Source organism: Falco punctatus (genome assembly GCF_963210335.1).
Source record: "Falco punctatus genome assembly, chromosome: 7".
Taxonomy (NCBI): domain Eukaryota; kingdom Metazoa; phylum Chordata; class Aves; order Falconiformes; family Falconidae; genus Falco; species Falco punctatus.
Genome location: NC_137587.1, coordinates 33198186 through 33219986, shown reverse-complemented (window position 1 = coordinate 33219986; position 21801 = coordinate 33198186). Strand labels below are relative to the sequence as shown.

The window sequence follows — 21801 nt, the reverse complement described above, 5'->3', positions numbered from 1 at the left end:
CAGCAGTGGTTCATCATATTATCTTTTTCATAATAAAACATGCCCTCTGAAGTTTGATATCAAAGTTTGCATTCTTTTGGTGATAATAGCAGCAGATGTCTGATGTTTGTAGATATTTCAAATTATTAGTTTGAACTTTGTAGGCGTATCAAACTGCATCTGCCTCTATCAACAAATCCAAGATGGTTTGTTTCTATGGAACAGATCCTTAATTTTACCAAGATTATTAAAGTAAATTAAAAATGGTTTACTGCTGCTGTTTTCCTAATACAAACACTGGATCTTTGAAAAAGTGACTCTACCCAGTACTTGGCTAATCTACGTGCATACAGATATTTGTGAGTGCACTATTAAGACCTGTGCATTTTTAAGCGACAAAATTTTGGTAAGTATGGCTCAGCCACAACTATGTCAAAGAGAGACTAAGCATAGCAAAGCTATGTAACTGGTGTGTTTATAGTTACATAAATGATGCACTTCAAAACGTCAAATGCCTTCTGTACAAATGCACCCAACTTCCAAAAAAATATGTAATATGAGAAAATAAACACATTTACTTCCTCAGTAACTACCACAGCATTCATTTCAGTACAGATCCTGGCTCAGTAATATCTAGTGTGTTCTTGGTATACTGAATTATTTTTTGCTATTCTACAAACTGAAGAACTGAGTTTAACTTTTATTGTTCGATTAAAATCAGTTGTTTAAGGTAAATTTACTATCAACTGGTATTTGTTGCTACCTACTACTACTTGTAGCTACAAGTGTAAAGATTCTGCAGTTAAGAAAAAAGAAAGAAACCAAGAAATGGCATGTACACATACTACCTACAGCAAGGAAGCACAACTTTAGCGAGAAGTCATCAACTCAAATGTCTGATTCAAATCAGTACATCTAAAGCCATCTGTTAGAACCATGGCTTATTAGTGTTAATTATTTTGGCTACAACAGTAATTTTCAGCTTCTTGTTTGCAGATCCTTTTGAGTCCATGAACTTACTTCTGGAGGTTCATGACTGGTAACTTGGAAAAACAAGCCTATTGCCAGTAGATTGAGAAGCACTGAACAGAAATTTGTGTATCTACTAGCAGATTTTTATTGGTCAGCGAAAATAAAAGAGGAATTAAAGCCATAAATAACATCAGCTGTGATGAAAGGGAGACGGGTTGGGCAAGATATAAAGATGATGAATCTTTTCTAGACAAGACATGCAATTGCATGCTGTGAAAAATATATACAACACAAAGGTTTATTGTTTTAGGCAGGGTAATTATAATATGAAGACCGTAATCATCAGTGGTTTTAGCAGTTAAAGAAATTTTAGTCAAAAGGAGACTACTTATTAAAGTTACTCACATCAAGCATTTGGAGGATTGGGTTCATGCTGATAAAAAGTAAAAATTACAAGTAACTGTGCATCATTGATCTTTGTATTTCAGGGCAAGCTTAAACTATGACAAGAAGAGAAATAGTGCCATCTGCTGACATAAGAAATAGTCCCTTGCAAGAAAAGCAAGTGCAAGATGCCAAAACTGTTACAGCTGAAAGTTTTCAAAAAATGGAATTCCAACTTTCAAGAAACTAGTACAGCCCCAAATTGTTTATGCACACATTTCTTCTAGTTTTATCAGCTTTTAAGAATTCAAGACTTTGAGACAGACTCCTGATCAGGAAACAAGGAATGGATGCTCTTAAAATGGATTTGGTTTTTTTCTGGCAATACACTCTGCCCCTGCCAAGTCACTGCACAATCCACAACCTTTCCCTTTAACAGACTAGAACTCAACATCCTCCCTGAATGCTACTTCCACTTCCTATATCCACCATGATGCTTATGTAGAGAACATTCACGTCTTTTAGGCCACATCATATTTTGTCTTCGCAGAAAATTTAAGAGCCAAGCATGAATTAAGAGAGTAAAATCCATTTTATGCATTCAGAAAAATCAGACAACTATGGGATTGTGCTGTTTTTTATTGTGTTTTCAATGGAGAAATACATCATCTGTTTACAAAATAGCTCTTGAAAAATACAAGGAGTACAGATACTATAAAACAAAGCAAACTCCAGTCATGAGACACTACGTACATCATGCGAAAGCAACAGTCTGATCTCCAGGTTATGAAAACTAGAATTAAAAAGTCACTATACAGAAAAGTTCCAAGTTTCCAGCTTGGCAAAACTTGGGTGCAGTTACATGAAACGTTTAATAAAATGAAAAAGATTTTCTGATGTGTAAACAAAATGACAAGACTAAATTTGTGCCTGGCAATTTCGATCTAAACTCCATAGCTACACAAAATACACAGACACCTTGTACACTTCAACTGTTAATATAACCTTCTTTGGGGGTGGACGACAGCAGGCTGCACAGGGCAAGGAAAAGAAATATTGTATACTAGACATCTTAGACAAATGGCAAAAAAAAACCCCTTCAGTTACTGCACAGCCTAAGTAAAAGATAAGCTACACTCTGACTTTGGAGAATTAATTTAGAAGGATAAGGGGAAGAGTGTAAGTAATTTAATTTTAACATGAAAGATGCACGTGTAATAGGATGGAGCACAACGGGAGAAGGGAGTTCATAAAACATGCTAATCAAAGTATGGGAAGTATGATTTGACATCCCACATATTTCAGACTTAAGTAATAGTAACATGAAGTTTCTTATCTACATCTGGTATTACTGTTGGTATTCCTCATGTTCCTCAAATACTGATGTCCTTTGCCACAAGAGATTCAGTTCTTTCAAAAGAAAAAGTTGTTACTTTTTTGATAGGACTACAAGAACAAAAAATAAGAGAGCTTACTAGATGTCAAGTGCTTACTAGAAATATGATTTTTAAAAATTCAGTGTTGTTCAGTATGTAAAACTATTTCTGATGAGCCATCTAAAAATAAAAAGGTTAAAATACTTAGGGAAAAATCTTTTTGCCTTTATTTAAAATTTGAAGCTTTTAAATGCATACAGGACTTTTATGGAGTGTACAAAAATCATCTCATATTTAGCAATTCAAAGGCCATCAAGACAGGTGTTTTATTTCACAGGCACGCAATATTTACTTAAACACTTTAGTCATGGGACAAAATTCTGAATTTGTGCCTACAGGCCAGAAGGTATTACAATTAGGTAAGTGGCAGGGGGAAATCCAAATGAGTACATAGCTTGTTCTTATTTTGTATAAATAACTATTGTCCTATATGGTGCATACAAGCTGGAAAAAAACACCAAAAAAAAACCCCCCACCAACCCCCCCACCAACATAAAATGCAAAGCCTTTCCCAAGAAGTAAAGGGATCAAAAAGGGAATAAGGAGTTTCATTAGCTCAAAGGAAAGTTTATTTGCTGTTTGACTGCTGATCTGTATGCACCTTAAAACAATCCTATAAATAAAAAGTAGACCACATCTTAATCATGTCCCATCAACACCAAAACTTCCCAATTACTTCCTCAAACTTGTCTTATAACCTCAAGATCTGACATTTCACTTTAAATTTTACTGCTGCTTGATGGCAGTTGAACTAGATATGCTATACACTTTGGTTTCAATGTATAGTACATCATAGAACATCACCCAATTTGCAGATTACTACTATTGAAGAGATCCTTCAATAAAACGAAAATGTATCAGCTGACAATCTAAAATTAGTCATACTCCAATAAAAAAGTACATAAAAGTGCATTTAAGGGATTCTTATGCCAGTTTTATCTCAATTTTGAAACAATGCAAAGAAATTCAATCAGAATGTCAAATATGGCTACAAATAGTGTTCATGTTTTTAAAGGCAGTAATCCTTCGAAATATTTAATGCAACTGTTGCTAACACATTAATTGTACTCCTGGCTTCACATACTAACCTGGACTTCCAATCAAGTGGTGATTTTAGCCCAGAAAGGGAAGTGCACAAAATATACCTAAATCCATTTGCAATTATGTTCTAGTCTTGCACCCTCCGTTCTCCTTTTTTTTTCTAGCATTAGAAGACAACAGGTTGAGTTGGCAGATACTGTTTATGGACCCCTGAGGTTGTTTTTACCGGTTCAATCTCAATTTTATTGAATTCTTGATAACAGGAATAGGATTTGCAGGGAGAGCAGGGATATCTGAAAGGTCTGTACTGGGTGTTTTCTGAAAAGAAAAGAAGAAGTTTGGTTGTATTTTAACTTTGTAAATATCAGAAGAAAAATATTATAGTAACTGGCACTAACTTTCAAAACCAAGATCTTTAGAAGAGTTTTTAGGAATACACCAAGATAAGGATAATTATAAATATAGAAGCAGGTATTTCCTTTGCCTACACAGTCATTAAGAAAAATCTGTACAAGAGTCTTTCATGATGTACATTTCCTTTTTCAACAACTGAAAGAAATTAGGAAGATAAATCTGCAGATAAAGCTGAGCCTACTAGTAACCTGTAATACAATAAAACATAATATTCATATAATAAGGGTGCTTGATCAGTGACATCTACTACCTGACCTAGATGCTTAGTATTTAGAAATTCCTTTGAACAGTTCAGTGTTAAGCCTCAGCCCCTTACAGATGAATGATGATAAACTGTCCCCAGTGCAAAGTATGTGTCTTCACACATTCACATTTCAGACTGTTTAAAAGCTCTGTACAGACAAATTTTCAACTTTTGATATTGGTTTAGATTTATATGGAAAAGGTAAGACAAACTCTGAAACAGTGCCCACTTAAAAGACTTAAATCCTATTCAGTAAAATTGTATCTGAAGCCAAATAAAGGAAAACACAGAAAAGGAATACTCAAGATTCAGTGCGATTCATTAATTTCTCACAGGCTTAACAAGCCTTTATTGTTGGGTTGAGTTGGTTTTTGGCGGGGGGGTGGGTGCATGTGCGTTTTAAACTTCGAAGGGTTTCTTTTCTCCTGCACCAGATTATTTGCTATCCCAGTAACCCAGTTATTATGCATTACTTCCCATGATTTATCATCAAATGTTTTCTTGTGTTATAAACATTCAAAATTAATATAAGGTACATTTGATACATGGGAAAAGCTGCATTAAAATGACTGCTCTTAATTGTTGTTTTATTAAAAAGTCAATTGAGTTAGCACTGACTGACAGTAGCAAAGCACAGTGCAAGAAGGACTCAGGGCACAAAAGCTCTGCCTGCCTGCCTCCCCCCTGCCCCCAGCAGCCCCCTCTGCTTGGTGCTGACCTGCCATTTAGCATGTTTCTATTTTCTACAACACAAGCAGTGTTTTAAACAAAGCCTGCCAGAATACTGAAAAATGACAGAAGAGGCCCACCATTCTTCTGCAGTTTCCAGATTACTTTTCCTAAAGTAACAACTACATAATTTTGTAAAAGCTACAAAGCTTCATATAATCCTCCCTCAACAAAAGGTAAAATAAACTTAGTGTACTAAATGATCTAAAATTTTCCCTGAAGCAGTTTAGAGTGCCCAATTAACATCTGGAGTTTTGGCCAAACAATTTTGGTACCTTTATTCATACTGCTCATATAGCTCAAAAAGTCTGATAACAAATACTATTAATACTATTGTAATATATCTCCATTTTCAATCAATACATTTACTACACATTTAATGAGTGAAGTGTGCATAAAATACTTTGTGATAGTGAAACTTTAATCAGTAGAGCATGAAGAGTAACTTAAAAATGCTAGTAAGGACAAAGACGTGTTCTCTACAAGTTGTTACAGTATTAGGAACAAAAATTTGAGTGAATGCCAGAAAATTCTTAACTTTGTCTATTTTTCCAATGCTCCTCACACTTCTAGTACCTTCAGGGAAGCAACACAGCTGGCTAAGAAATTATAAGATTACAATTTATCTCTCTGTCACACCAAACAGCAGAATCTGGTTACATTTCAGACATTCTCAACCTCTACCAGGGTATCTTTGAGCAGCAGCTATTTAAAGCATTTGTTTCCTTGTTAGAAAGGATTATTCTGTGATGTGCAAAGCACAAAGGAATAAACTGAGCCCCTTACTTTGAAGGCACAATTCAGAAGAGCGAATCCAGCTTCGGTCAGTTTGTATGGCAAGCCATACATGTTTAGCTACAATGCACATTCAATAAGATCAATGACCATCTAAAACACAAAAATTGCAACAGTAACAACAAGCAGCTTTCCACACAATGGATTTATATTAAAAAAATACACATTTATTTTTAACGTCTGGACTCATTTTAATGTCAGTGTTTTCACCACAGATTAGCACACACGCATGGAGGTGTTCTTAAAAACAGTACCTGAGGAGCTTGCAGAGAAGTTGTCTGAAGAGTTTCTGTTTGAGAATTAACATTCACTTCTGTCTCAAGTTGCTCCTAAAGACACAAAAACATCGACACAGTTATACCACTTCCAATTATAAAAGCAATATCAAACTCCATTAAACCGAATGCCTTTAAGTTAAGCATATACAGCAAAAGAAAAGAGGCAAATATTGGTACTTGCTGCATTGATACCCATCCTTTTGTTCTCTAGTGTGGGATTTCTGTATTATGTTTTGCTGATTAGAAATCTGACATCAATACAAGCTAAATCACTTATCAACTGTCACTTGTTTAACCACTTAACACCTTTTATACAGAATCCTATATGAAAACATTACATGTCATTCAACTCACGAAAGACAAAAAGTATAGTATCAAGAAAGACCATGTGAAAAGCTATTGAATTTGTTGCAAATTCAACTGCTTTTCCACTGCTTTCACCATTCCAGCAGAAAAAGTTTTCCTACTACTTCAATAGGTTGTTGAATCAGCTTTGTGGATGAACAGATTTAACATCAAAGCCAGTTTTTCAGGTACAACAGTGGGACTGCACAGCTAAAGCAGGGTAGTAGCACATTCATTTTAATGAAGACAGCCTGTTAGTTAAAACTATCACTTAGTAAACCATACCCTAACAAAAAGGCATTCATTTCAATGGAAAAATGCTTATGTTTATGTTAAAGCTCATTCCACCATTTCCTTCTGTGCCTATTAAGGATATAAGATTTAGAGGAGACTAACAATAAAAGCTAACAGGAGTACCTTTGTCTTTTACAATGATCTGCACCCAGAGGATCTATTTTCAACATTAGAATTAAATGCTTACTTGCATTTCTGACTTCACCTGTCTTGAATTCAAAGAGATTTCAATGTGACTACATAACAAGATACAATTCCTCACTTACGGGTGTGTAAACTATAAACCAAAGCACTTAAAGCATTTTATTAGCTATTTTAATTTCTTGATATGTTTTCCAGAGATTCCAAAGACAACAGAACATGCCCTACAAAAACTGTATGGACCCAAGTGGAGAGCTGCTATCATATGGCTTAAGATAGACTGTCACCCTTTCTGGCCAATCAGTAAGCAGAAAAATTGTCTGCTAAATTACAAGATACAGGAGAGGCGTGCTTGAATCTTTGGAAGTCCCCAAAAGGTATGCTGCAACTTCTTAGAATAATTTCACTATCAGAAAGGATTTATTTACCATCATTTGAAACTTTTTTTTATCTCAACAGTGAACAAGGTAGCACCTGGCTTCAGGATTCTCAGCCCAACATGAAAAAATCCCAAAGGAATACATAGGACAACTGTTCTTTAAGTAATATACATCAAGTTTGGCATGCCAGCAAAGCAAGGCATATAGACACATGCCTGATCTGATGCAATATAAATATTATCATTAATTTTTTTCGCCATGCATAACACTGTGAATGACCAGCAAAGAAATCGCTGTCCTATGCGACCATGGACTCAGGCTCAGCTTAGCCTGGCAACAGATAATGTACTGCAATTCATTAATCTTGACATATACATTGATAAAATAATGTATCATTTTGCTATCTTTACTGGAGAGTCTATATTGTATCTATGAACACTCTCAGTCATTCCTAGAGGCAAACACAGTAATTTTCACAAGGAAGAGTCCTGATTAATATACACAAAATTCTATGGTGTAGGCATAGATACCTTAGTTTCCATTTTTTCATGCTCATTCAAATCTATACAGCTAGTATCGTCACTTATTTCATCCTGCTGAAAATGAAAACAAACCCAGAAACTATTAATAATCATAAAAACATTTTTTAAAAAATCAACAAGAAAATAAGGTCATAAAGCGGTTTTGAAAACAGAATTACTTCTGAGACTTAACATGTTGTACTCAAACAAAAAAACGTGCTTTTAAGACAAGAATTTAGAATCTAAGCATTTCTGAGAATTCTCAGAAATGCAGCACGTGTCATGTGACAAACATCAGCCTAAGAAAAAAAAACACTAACACCTAAGCAAGCTGAATACATAAAGCAGCAATGCAATCAGAATAGGAAATATACACCCCGTTTAACAAAATATTTGAAACACAAGAATCAGCACTCTGCAGCTGAAATTAATATTCAAAGTTTCAGACATTGCTATGTATGACCCCAAAATCCAAAATACCTCCTCGATTTTCATTTTCTTGGGAGACTCTTCTTTATGGGGAGAAGATGTCCTTTTCACTGCTGTGACAGGGCTAGGCATTTTTGTTGCAACATTTCCTGAAGTTCTTGGTGATGGATTTAATAGATATGCTGAGGAAACAATTCTAGAGATGGTAGGCTTTGGTGGTGGAGAAATGGCTGGTTGTGTGGCAGTTTGAGGAATGCTTTCATTTGAAGTACCTATGGATAAATAAAAAAAAAAAAAAGCTTCAACAAGATGAGATGACACCACCATTTCAGTTCACTCACTGGTATTTTTGGTCTCTACTCAAACCCACAGAAACCAAGCAGGCACGACAGCAGTGGTACAGTTAGTGTTATAAGCATCATGTTTGGAATGACACAGCACAGTTTAGTTTCAGGCTCGTTCCAAGAGAGAATTCCTGTACCAGATAGAGGGTAGCCATGTCAGTGACACTGCCTGGTCTAAATAACCCTGCTTAACAGCTAGGTACACTAACCCAGACAACTCTGTGCTAATACAGCTATTATTTTTGGTACCCAAAAGAAGTTTTACTGTTTCTGTACTCAGCCATATAAATGCATTGCCAAAGACTGCCTGAAATAAAATTCAAGACCAATTTGATACCACCTTTGTCACTCAAACATGAAATTTACCACTTCTCAGGCTCAGAGTACACAATGACAGATATGAAGTCATCACAGAGCATCAAAAAAAGATCTGACATTCCAAACGTCTTTTTGAAAAATGCTCCATTTGAAAAAGCTCTACCTCATCAATTGCCTACCTCAAACCAACAAGCGCACACAGGGAGATGCTCCAGGATAAGAAAAATTACATTGAGGAAATTTTTCATTAATAACTATCAGGTGACTGCTTTTTGATTAACTAAAATACAAGAACAAACAACTTCTGATATGTCTACAAATCCAAAAACCAGTCATTCCATTTAAGCTCCATTTAGTGCTCATGGACTAACTCACTCACATTGATGCACCTGTGACTCACAATAAAAATCAGAGAACAGTTAAGACTCCACCGTGCCACATGTGAAGGAGTGAAATAATAGAGCTCTCATCTTGAAAGGCTAACCAGTTGGTCCCCTTTTCAATCTATTTCTGACTTGCTCCTTGTATATAGCAAAAGTGCCATCAAAAAGAGCAGCAGCTGACGCTGCCAAGTGAATATTTTCACCAGGTGCTTTTGTTCTTGCACTAAAAAGTCAATTTTTCTTAAGTATTAAGTGAAGCGTAGTTTTTATTGTAGAAAATATGGAGGGTAACGTCAGCACACACAGTAGGACATATCTGAAAAGATGTAAGCAGAACACATGCTCCTTATTGACACCTGAGTCTTTTTCATTATTAGAAACAATTTCATGAACGACAGGAACAGTAACATGGAAGCACAGATTACAGACAGTACAGAATCATCTCTTGGGTTTAACTACAAAATGGATTAGGAATAAATACAAAAATTGCTCTTCCATCTTTAGATAGTTTTTCCTTATTTGATCAACTGAACTACAGACCTACATAAAGCCACTGGAAAACTATGGCTGTTGTGAATGTAAAATATAAATCTCTAAGAGTAAAAGAATAAACAAACATCACGGCACAAAGTATTCTGCCATGGTTTCTTGAGTCCTAAAGAAATTAGTTAAATCTGTACATCAAGGAGAACATGTTAGAGCATGTGTTAAGTAAAGACCTCAAACTGGAAGAAAAACTGTTTCACAGACATCACAAACAACAAACAAACAAAAAAATCAATAGAAACGATATACTGTGCCACTTTCCTTACCCCCTGAGCTTTCACTGGAATTTATTTGTGGCACAGTGACTTCAGAAGCCTGTATGTTGGTCACAGATGCTGCTGTTACAGCTGGCGCAGGACTGCTTCTGCTAAAAGGGAAAAATGACGAAATGCTGAACATTAGTAAAGCTATGGTGCTGTATGTCCCGCCTTTCATCACATCACATGCATGGCCAGTAACCATAGATGATAGATTTTACCTACATTACAGAGCAGAACTTACAATACTATGTCACAGCAGCAAGACAGAAATGAGCATTGGTGATCTACTGTCAAACTTGAGCAATGGAAGCTATTTCAAATATTTAATCTGAATCACTTCAGAGACAGTTTTTTAGACCAGTAAGGAGTTGCATTAAAAAAGGGCAACAATTGAAGCAATATCTGCCCAAATAAGGTGCAGGGGAAAATGCAGCAACTACTTCCCTGAAGAACGGAACAAAACCAGTACAGAAGGACCAAAATAGAATAGAAAGTTTGTTTTCCATTTACACACACCGTTATGACTATGCCCAAAAATCATAATGGGGCAATTTCCACTACAAGTGTGACTTCCTAGATATCATAGACTTGTTTTAATATCACGGTTAGCGGCATCAACTATTGGAAATCATTTACCACAGAAGACCAACTTAAAGAATACTTGTCAAAAGGAGTAAGTTTAGTGAACTTAAGTATTTTATCCTATACAACATCCTGTAATATACATCTAATCCTGCACAACTGTAGGTAAGTGATGTTAACTTCTCTCTGCATCAAACAGACAAACACGGGACTCTTGAAAGAAGAAAGAACAGAATCCCATCTACTTGGGCAAACTGAAATTTAGATAGGCCAGGTCAGATGTGGCTTTGAGCAACCAGGTCTGGTGGAAGGTGTCCCTGCCCATGGCAGGGGTTGGAACTTGGTGATCTTTAAGGTCATTTCCAACCCAAACCATTCTGTGATTCTATGAAAAGACAATACAGAAAGACAGGCTTAAGATAAACATTAATATGTACACTTTGAAAATACAATAGAAAATTATGTTCATAAACTTAATTTGCATGGATATCATCAGTAATAGCAGTAGCACTACTGATTTCCCAGACAGAAAGCCTAAACTCCTGTACTGTCTCTCATTTTGACCAAAACTCACACAACCCTTATTCTCACACCTCAATTTCCTGCTTACGACCTCTCACAGCCTCCTACTGCAGTGTCCCCAAGTTTTTACATCACCTTGTTGTTCTAAGGATTTCTACCCAACTTTATAATTCCTTATCTGAAGTCCAATGCCATGCTCCCTATCCCCCAAATTTAGCCCTGCTCTAGTGCTCAAACTGGAAATAAAGAGTGTCTGCAAGTTCCAGTTTGGAACAGTCACACCTTGATAACCGTAGTATCTCATGGATGCAGTATCTGCTATGCTTTTAAATGCAAGTAATTCATGAACAGAGAGCAGCCACAAGACTGAAAGTCTTCATTACCCCTGAGAACTTCCAGAACTGTTCAATGGACTCGTCTTCATAGCACTAGTAGGCGAAGGCACAGACGTGCTGTTATCACTGTCCATAGACAAGTCTAGGCTGCTGTCATTCAGAGCTGTCAACCGGATTCCTTCTGTTGAATGCTGCAATCCACAAGACAAAAAGACAATTATATTAGTCTTAAAGGCTTAAAAATCAATGAAGATTCAAATGATGTAATATTTCAGTTATGCAAAATGTTAGCTGTTACATTTGTGAAGAAAAAACAAGAGATGATTTAACAGCAATGAGCTTCCACCACAAACGAAGCAAGTATGCATGCCTTAAATGCAGGTAAATTTAAGCATGTTTTCAGAAAAAAACAACCTGGAAGTAGAAGCATTTAAAAATGCAAAACATTAATGGACGATTAATCCTTTTACATGTAAATAAACCACTATTCTGTCACTACAAGCATTTACATTTTCACATTCGCAATTCAGGTACAGATTTGTCTGAACCAACGATGTTCAAAAACATAAGATAAAGATGAAAATACAATCGCTAAATATAGTAACAGTTTATTTGAAATGTCTTTGATTTTGTGGGCTTATAGATACTGCTTTCATTAACTTCCAAGTAATACCAATGTACACCAAACCCACAATTAATACAAAGAATTTAGAGACTGATTAGAATTTAAAACAGTCAGTGGAGAAGAAACACCCTCCTCTGACACATTACTACTTAGGAGATGCATCACTTAATATTTACATTGTCGTCTGAAATGTATTACAAACAGATTTACACTTAGTATCAATACAAGATTTCCTGTTCATTAAAAAAGCAGTTAACATAAAACAGCTATAGTAACAAAGCATGTTATTTAGATATACCTGAGTATATAACAGTGGTGTAGTTATTCACAAATACAAGCAAACTCGTATTGCTCTCAGATTAAGCTAACACAAAGAAACAGGAATTTTGAAATACAGCCTAAATTGTTAAATTCCATGTTCCACTTCCTTTGTTTTGCCTCCACTGAAAGTAAATCACATCCAACACAATTAAAAGTGTTACCATTCTCATGTATGGCCACACATGTAAACTATACACTGAGGGAGAAAATACCTACCCTGGCTAGGCAATGGGCAACTTTCTGGTGTCAAAACTGTCATTTAAATCTTTTCATTAAGAACATACAATATCAAAAGCTGCCAAGTTGCAGGCTGAATAATACTTCCCTGAAAAGTATCCTCAAAGTATTCAATCTCAGTTACAGCAACTGACTACCATTAGATACAAAAAACCAGCAACAAGTTCAACATTCTACTCTCCTTCTATGTGAAGAGTTGCAATTTTATGTTTAGGTGACTTACAGGAAAGTCTAAGTAATAACAACTTTAAGAGGGAAAAGCTGGCAGTAGCAAGAATTGCTTGACTGATTGTTTTATTGGTATTGTTAATGATGCTTCCTTTAAGTGACCTGCACATTAGAGTACTAAGAGAGCTTTAAAATCTTAGATTACGCTTTTTTAAATCTGTTTAGTTTAGGAAGGCCAAAACAACGTGGTATTTCAGCCAGACCCAAAGATACTATTCCTGTTCTTGATGTTCAGAGAATCTAGAATTGTATTTCATGCATGTAGTAATACTGCTAGTGTCAGATGAGATCACATTGTTTATACAGGTAAAACTAAGCATTCAAAATGTGATTCTATTTCTTTGATTACTAAATCTAAAAACCTGAGGTATCATTTCTCAATAGCATTTTTATTGCTCTCAAATATTAGTCCAGTTTACCTTTTTCTTTTTCTGAAGCACATGATTAGGTAGCAGTTGGTGAAGTTGCTTACGTTTCACATGCCTTGCAGCAATCTTCATATCCATCTCAAACATCTTGCTATTTATTGCTTGCCTATAAACTACACAATTAGAATAACATTAAGATACACTGAAGTATTTTGCAAAGTCCACTTACTTGCCCAGGCAGAAACAATTTGCATTTCAGAACATTTATTACCCTCAAGAACAAATACAGTATTCCCTTTTCTGGAGGAAGAAAGTAAACCGCCGACTATGCCAGCACTGACAGTACAAACACTAAAATGTTACTTTGGTAGGGGACCTGTTGTCCAAGAACAATATCTTGCAAGCATGCAGTTCTCTAAACTATATTGCTTACAAGTTTTAATAGTAACAGCACTAAAGTGAATTCTTCATTCAGCTCAAATGAACTAAAGATAGAAATAAGATTTCCTACATAAGAATTACAGTATTTACATAAAACTATTCTCTTCAATTGATCCAGCTTTTATTTATGCAGCTCCTACAAACAGGTTCTAATTCTGGAGTTTAATGCTTGTGTGTCAGCTATTATATTACAAATCATTCTGGCAACACCAGATACCACCACATTTTTATACAGAAGTGGTTAGTGTTTGGTTTTTTTCTGCTATGTTTTGGGGGTTTTTTTGTTGGTTTGCTTTGGGCTTTTTTTGTTGTTGGCTTTGTTTCTTTTTGTAATTATGTCTACTATAATGAGCTGTTTCTCTTCACCTCAGAACATTTACTTCTGGTGATTCAACACAGTTAGTGCTAGTAAAGGAACTACACCGCAACCCAACATCTTGGGTTCAAGTAAAGCCAGATAAAAATGAAAAATCTGTTGTTCTTTCACATCAGCTTTCTATAAAATGTTGAATAAAGCTGTGGCAGACGAATGAATAAAAAAATCGTTCTGTAGATCTTAAATACAAAACTTAGGAGGTATCTCCCTTATTCACTGTCTATTCTCATTGAATAGGCTGTGAACATGTAATAAAAAAAAGCTGTTAAGAGACAGACACACAAAAAGCTCAATGACTACTGCATATTAAAGTGCCTACTAGACTAATTCTTGGTATTGAAGAAGCTCATAAAACCTCTGTGTGAGGCTTATACAAGTTATAGTTAAGGTAGGGTAGGGGCATGCTCAAGAAAGCTAGACATGGTTAAAGCATTCCATATTCCTGACATTAGGTGTTACCAAAGTCTCAATGGAAAATTTTGAAGGAAAACCTAGGCCACTCTTAATGGCTCTCCTCCTCCCCCTGCTCCTACTATAAAGCAAGCTATTCCCTAATTTCATTCTTGAAAATACTTCAGTAGTTTCAATAAAATCTTAGGATCTATTCCAAAATATAGGGCAAACAGAGGTTTTCGGGATGGATTAAAAATGATGGAGACAGACTCACATTGATTTGAGATGACAAAAACTCACAAACGAAACAAATTTTTGTTAGTTGACTACCTTGGAAAGTGTATTTAGAAACTGAACAGAAAACTGCGCATCACAGTCTCTAAATTTTGATTAAATGCTACTTCATTTAAAGGTCCACGTATTTAGCCAAATTTCAGATTTGAATGTAGTGCAAGTACACCAGATTCAAAATCCTATGTGCAACTTTTAGTATTTTCATATAGAAAAAAACCTGATAAGTACACTATTGAAATTCATTTTTTATAAACAACAAAAGACCTAAGACACTAATTCATTAATTCCTTCACTCCTTCAAAGCAGCAACCAAGGTTTTCCAAGTTCTCAAAAATTAGAATGATGCGTCTATAGTTTCACCTTCACCACTTATTATCAAAGGGAATGATACCCCTCTCAAGAAAACAGAAATCCCTTCGACTGACACAGACACACACACAGAGACCCCTCACCGCAGCTATAAATGACAATAAAGAACTTTCAAGCCTTGGCATAATTTACTTATAAATATACATTATTATTTTATTATATTCACTCATACGTCCACACCAGGGGGTGGAGGTGTACTATTTCCTCGCTTCCAGTCTTACCGAGTCTTAGAAATCCAAAGACCAGCATTGCATTAACTAGCATTTGAACCTATTCCTTTAACTCTGTAAACATGTAATACTTGAGCCTTAACTGTCATTTGTTTAAAACAAGAACAGCAATTTTTTTAGTTAATCTTCTCAAAGGTATTGTTCCTTTCTTAGGCTTAGACTAAAGAGTCACACTCTGCAGCTGTTATCAATTCTTTCCTTAAAATTTCTCATTCATGAATCAAAAAAGAGAACATTGGAAAGTCAAACAGGTTTCTTGCATCAAGTGTTGGACATGAAAGTAAAAGTTACTGAATCAACTAGCTACTACGTAACACCATGGAATAAAAAGCATTTTGTTCTAGAGTCTACTATATAATCCGCTTTAATCCAACGATGAATTCAGTTTCACAAGTAATAAGAATATTTAAACTATACACATATTGTCAAAAAGAGGTTAGGTTGCATCATGGTTACATGATAACCAATTTTCTTCAGTAAAGATCACAATGTAATGTACCATTTTTAGTGACATTAAAAGATGTGTGCATCATTTCATTCAGTTTTAATGAAAACAAACTGAAAACGTCTGAAGCGTCTAGAAGCATTAAAACTCATTAAAACTGTATTTCATTAAACACCCTAACTCCTTAGCCTAAGTCTAGATTCTACTACTGAAACAGACTACCTAATGAACAGAAACAGTAACTTCAACAAGTTCATAAATACCAGAACATCTGGAAAGCAACACTCACCTGTGTCTGTAAAAGACTGAATGTCGTAGGTAAGATCAACACTTAAATTTTCAGAATTTTCTGTTTTCTTAAACACCAACCCAATCACCCACATTGTACGGTATTCTTCCCTGGAAAAATTTGCATAAAAGAGTCATATAATACTGACAGAAGAACTGAATAATTTACTAAGTTATCTGCTGCAATAGACAACAGTTGAACATTTTAGTGGAGCTAGCCATACAAAGACCAAAACCAAAGCTGACTTAATGACATTCCCTTTGCACCCACAATACCAAAAAAAAAAAAAAAAAAAAAAGTGTCACGAAACACTGACCCATCTACCTCCAGCAAACTTCATGAACTAAGATCATGAGTAGATTAATTCATTCACCTGTGCTTCTATATATGATTGTCTCATTTTTAGGAGTTATAACTAGCCATCACAACTGTAAAGGACAGATTTGAAAGGAGATGACAGATTTTCAGCACCTGATGCTTGAAGTAGTTAGAATCTACTCCTTGATTAGACAGCTTCCATTTTGCTAAACGTCTTCCAACTCTCAAATTTCTTAGCTGTAACTGACCTCAAAGGGCAGTTTTCAGGTAAGATGAGCCTCCCCTTTGACAGCTCACCTTCACATAATATACATGAAAGAGGAACTATTATAGTCTAGCACAGAATATAGCGTAACACTTCTACAGCAGCTCAAGAAATTTAATGTTTTAATTCAAATGTCTTTTCCCTGCAAGACTATTTCAGAAAAACACTGCTTTCCAATCAATCAATGAAAAAAAATTGGGCAGGCAGGTGAAAGAACACACATAGTTTACATTGGGAAAATAACCTTGCCTAGAAAAGTTGCCCACATCAAGTCCTCTGAAATAAGAACTAATGAGAGCCTGTGATTATGCAGGCAGTTGTAGCTGTATTTACCCACTTAAATGGTGCTGAAGAGGTACTGCCTGCTTTTGTCCAATTTCACCTGGAACATGCACGTAATTTGCATATATAAGTTTTTAAAAAGGGAGCACCATACTGTCACTTGAAGCACTTAAGTCTGGAAAAGGCTGGGTGGAAGGTAAACAAGGCTTTTCATATACTCCCAGTGAAAACCACAGTTTCTTCCCCATTTTCACACTTCATTCACTTTTTCGCTTCACAAAAAAAATAAGATTCCTTACAAATTAATCACAACACTGCCTAGAAATAAAGTCTTAAAAAGCGTTTTGAGCCTACACACTTGCAATCATTTTTTGAGTGGCAGAGGAAAGGGTGGAAGGAGCTGAAAAATCGATAATCCTAAACAATTTGAAGTGCTTGGTATTTTCTCCACTGTTGCCACATATTGAGGAATTCTAACATCAGCCATCACCAAGTTTAAATGACATGCATCTCAACTGCTAAATTTAATAACTTTAATGTACTTAATTACTCAAGATTTTGGTTCTACTGTGCCTGATGTTCTACCCAATGCTCATGATGCTTCATAATTAAAACTGTCTGACCAAGTGATGCTAGATGCTCAAACAACAGCAGCAGCTAAGGAGCAGTAGCTGACACGGATTAGTGGCAAGAAATTATGCAATTAATATAGTTATTAGCAAAAATATATTATTTCCTTGAAGTTATTTTCTGGCTCAGAAACATTCTTATACAGAATAAAGAATATCTAGTTTTACAAATAGTACTTGAGAAGAGCTTAAAACTGTTTGCCTTTAGATGCTGTCATTAAAAATTAAGCCATTTAAGACTCTATAAAAATGCTAGTTTATTTGTTAATGAACCGGTATTTTAGCTAAGTTAGTTCCTGACTATCACATGAAAGAACACTTTTGCTTACTTGTCAGGATTCTCCTTGGGTGCTGGGAATGACTGTGGATTCACATGAGCCAGTGTAATGAATTCATTCTTCTCCAGGTTTCCAACTAGAATACGGATTTTTGATTCCACCAAGCCCACCCTGCATAAATGTCATTTATTAACAAGTTCTCATTAATATGAAATAACAGAATTATCTATCATCACATACCAGGACAAAATCCTCAACATTCTCCTTATACTAATACTTGACACTACAGATGTAACTAGTGCACTATACATGACATTAATTTAGATCAATGAACCAAGTGAATGCGTTGCAAAAACTAATGCAAGGGAAGCGTAAGAATGCCCTGAAGCTCTCATTATAACCCAATTTTACAAATGGAATTAAATAGCAAGACATTACACATCAATTAAAAGGCAGTCAGCAAGAAACTAGTACGTATTTCTCCAATATGCTTCTGGCTTCAGATGATGAATTTTAAAAATTGAAGAAAAACCCAATATCTGACAATCTTAAAACTTCTCTAACAAAAGAGAGCAAAAACAAGGGAGAGGCATTTTTCTTTTGAGAATTTCAAGAGATTGAAAACATACCTCCTCACACTGCTTATTAGAAAAGCACAAAAGGCTTAAAAAAATAAATTTGTAAAGTTAACCTCAAAGTGTTGTAAAGTAGCAAAATTCAAGCAACAGTCTTCACTCCCTGGTTCTTCATTTTTACTGGTTTTTTTTTTCAGAAGTGTAACATCTTCATCCATTTATTTTTGAAACACTGAAACTCTATTTCATTAAAGAGATACTATACATATCAGATATTCCCTTGTGTCCAAGGTTGTAAGGTTTTTGGTTTTGTTGTTTGGTGATTTTTGTTTTTCTTTAAATACCAAGCATTATACTCACCATTCTAGTCGCTGTTTTTCTGTCGGTGCGCTTGCTAGAAGTACAATATAATGCCTTTGGAGATAAAGACAATATGCTATTCTATTTATACTTCTAAAACTAGACATTCAAACCTTAATATTAAAACTTTGCAGTAAATTCCACATTGCAACTACAGATTATTAGCTTAAGTATATACCCTATAATAAAATTAAGTATTGTTCATTAGACAAAGGGGATATGTTCCCCAAGCATGTGACTAATGGACTTATCAAAACATTTTGGATTTTAGGGACATTTGCAACTATACTTCCATACCAGTAACCTTAATAAAAGGCTAGGAACATAGCACTAGTTCAAAAACAGTACAGGTATTTCAATACCTAATAAGATGAAGGATTTAACTGACTACTAAATATTCCTTGCAAGTAAAACCAGTTGTTCACAACCATCTATAAATTTGTCAGTTGTGTCACATTATTTCTGACTAGTTAAGTGGTTATCACATATATGTTTGTTCAAAGTCAAAAATAACACCATCAAGTGTGGTTTAAAAAAAAAAATTGTATCTGCATTTTAGAATTGTCTGAAGACACTTATCTGAAACTTCACAAGGAATGTTTCCTCTGATGATAATTCTTAAGCTCTCAATTATATTCCAGGATAATCAGTGTATACCCACTGTAAGTAAATTTCAAAGAAACAGTATACAAAGCAAAGATGTATTTTAAACAAGCCCAAAGACAGTGGAACAGGAGAAGATTACTTTCAACTTGAGTTCATAAAGGTGGTAGGGGAACCTGACATGTCTACCATCAGGTTTTTCAGAATTTTAGCTGGGAAGTCTACTTTAACATCCCAAGTCGTTCAACTTGGCATTACTTTATACTGATATGGTATTCTTGGGTATCTTCAGAGCAGGATTTAAACAACAGTAATAACATGAAGGATTAGACCCTAGTACATGTACCTCATAGAAAGCAATGCAAGGTCAATGATGGTGGAAAAACTATGGCGTAAAAAAAAAAAAAAAGTCCTCTGATGCTATAAGGCCTTCAAATCACAAACTTAAACCAAAAGAAACAGATTAAATCGGTAACTTCATGTCTCTACTTATCTTTAGGTGACAGAGGGGAAAAAAAATAGGTAAATACTAGAATCTTCTGAATTCAGTCAGAGAACGTCAATGAAGTGAGAAAACTAGAACAGATATTTGGAAAAAATTCTTCCCCCTTCTGAACAGGGCATTTACTTATTTTTTGCATTTTGGCAGTAATAACTGCTTCGTACAAAATATAATGGTGTTTTTCCTGTGATCTTATTGAAATACTCGTTTTAGATACTTGCAGGATACCATGACTCAATCGTTTATATTACAAAAAAAAAAAAAAAAAAAAAAAAAAAAAAAAAAGGGTTCTTTACTCAAATTCTGCATGCGAAGTTACCAATTTCGGATATGAACTTCTACCAGGGAGCACCATTGCCCTTAATACCCCTACATCATACATATCACACACACTTGCAGAATGGTTCATTTAGTAGGGAAGACAATTCAAGCTTTTTGTTGTTTTTAACCGTATAAAACTGAAAGAGACAAATCTCAAATCTGGAAGTATTTGGAGAAATGAATTTTCCAGCTACTTATTAAAAACAGCTCTTTGAAACAAGCTTCTAAAGAACAACTGAAAAAGATAATTAATTTGGTTATGTCTAGAAGTCTCAACTAGCTGGTGGGCACACAGAAGAAAACCCTAAGCCTTATTTATGAAAATAAGTATAATGATTAGCTATTTTTGCTCAGATAGCACTAGCTGAAAGAAAAGGGAAAGGTGCAATTTCTCCCACCACCCCCAACTGTTAAACAGTGTGGAGAGGGAATTAATCACTGGAAATCTGTTATTGCCATGTTCAGTAAAAATTTTTAACAGCTTGTGCTATTTTAAGACATTAACTTAGAGTCTAAGGTCTCGCTGCTAAATTTTACAAAGATTTGTTATCAGTTCTTCATTCATAATTCTACCACAAAGAACACAACTAATTCAGAAGTATCCATTACTTCATGATAAAAAAAAAAAATCTGAAGTTAAGCTTCTATTTCTCAATGGTGATTTTTTGATGCAGGGTGTTTGGGGGTTTTTTGTTTTGGTTTGGTTTTTTTTGGGGGGGGAGGGGGGTGGTTCAGTTTTTGGTGGTTTGGTTTTTTTTCTTTTAGAAACTGGTGCTGTTTCTCTCCCACTGTCTCCCTGTCTGTCATCACTACGTTTTTCATAAAAATAACCTAATGTAGATATTATGGAATTGTCTTACACCATCAACATCTTTACCTACAAAAAACCTAATTATTTTTAAGAGTCATACTAATTTCTGAAAAAACTGAGAACACCTGAACATGTGCCTTTCAGGTTTTCTCTATTAAGTTGTCCAGGATTTACACTTCAAATTGTCCAGTGATTTCGATAAAGAACTACCAAAGCCAAGAGTTCAAAGTACCTTTTTAAAAAGGTATGTTTAAATTCTACTTATTTAGCAGGATATTTATAACAGAGAACCAAAATCCTAAAAAGTCATTAAATGAGTGTTATTTCCCGCATCACCATACTTCTCCTTTGGTTTTAAGCTCTAGTAATTTCATTCTCATCTAACAATTCATATTCATGTTATATCCATTTGAAATTATTCTTGTCATTTCCCTGTAAAACGCCATATCCAGCAAGTGTATGTTCTTTGTTGCTGTTTTCCCCCAATCTGAAAAAATTAAACCTATATGAAGGGCAGGTAACACAACTCCCTAACTCCAAGTAATTGTTGACATTGTAAAAATAACGAA

General features: G+C 35.1%; 1 protein-coding gene across 2 annotated transcripts in view; it reads right to left on the bottom strand.

Moving 5' to 3' along the window:
* Positions 1-1956: 1956 nt before the first annotated feature.
* The window catches only part of PAPOLA (poly(A) polymerase alpha), a 44675-nt gene continuing 24830 nt past the window's right edge, over positions 1957-21801 (bottom strand). The window contains exons 13-22 of one of the 2 annotated variants that reach the window (XM_080397742.1): positions 18996-19049; positions 18112-18231; positions 16289-16398; positions 13503-13624; positions 11721-11863; positions 10240-10337; positions 8434-8654; positions 7963-8028; positions 6249-6323; positions 1957-4130 (exon numbers count right to left, since the gene is read on the bottom strand). In XM_080397742.1, the coding sequence (XP_080253868.1) occupies positions 4035-4130; positions 6249-6323; positions 7963-8028; positions 8434-8654; positions 10240-10337; positions 11721-11863; positions 13503-13624; positions 16289-16398; positions 18112-18231; positions 18996-19049 (1105 nt within the window). In that variant the 3' untranslated portion in view covers positions 1957-4034. Of the gene's footprint in view, positions 4131-6248; positions 6324-7962; positions 8029-8433; positions 8655-10239; positions 10341-11720; positions 11864-13502; positions 13625-16288; positions 16399-18111; positions 18232-18995; positions 19050-21801 lie in introns of both variants that reach the window. The other variant, XM_080397741.1, reaches the window with a different exon arrangement.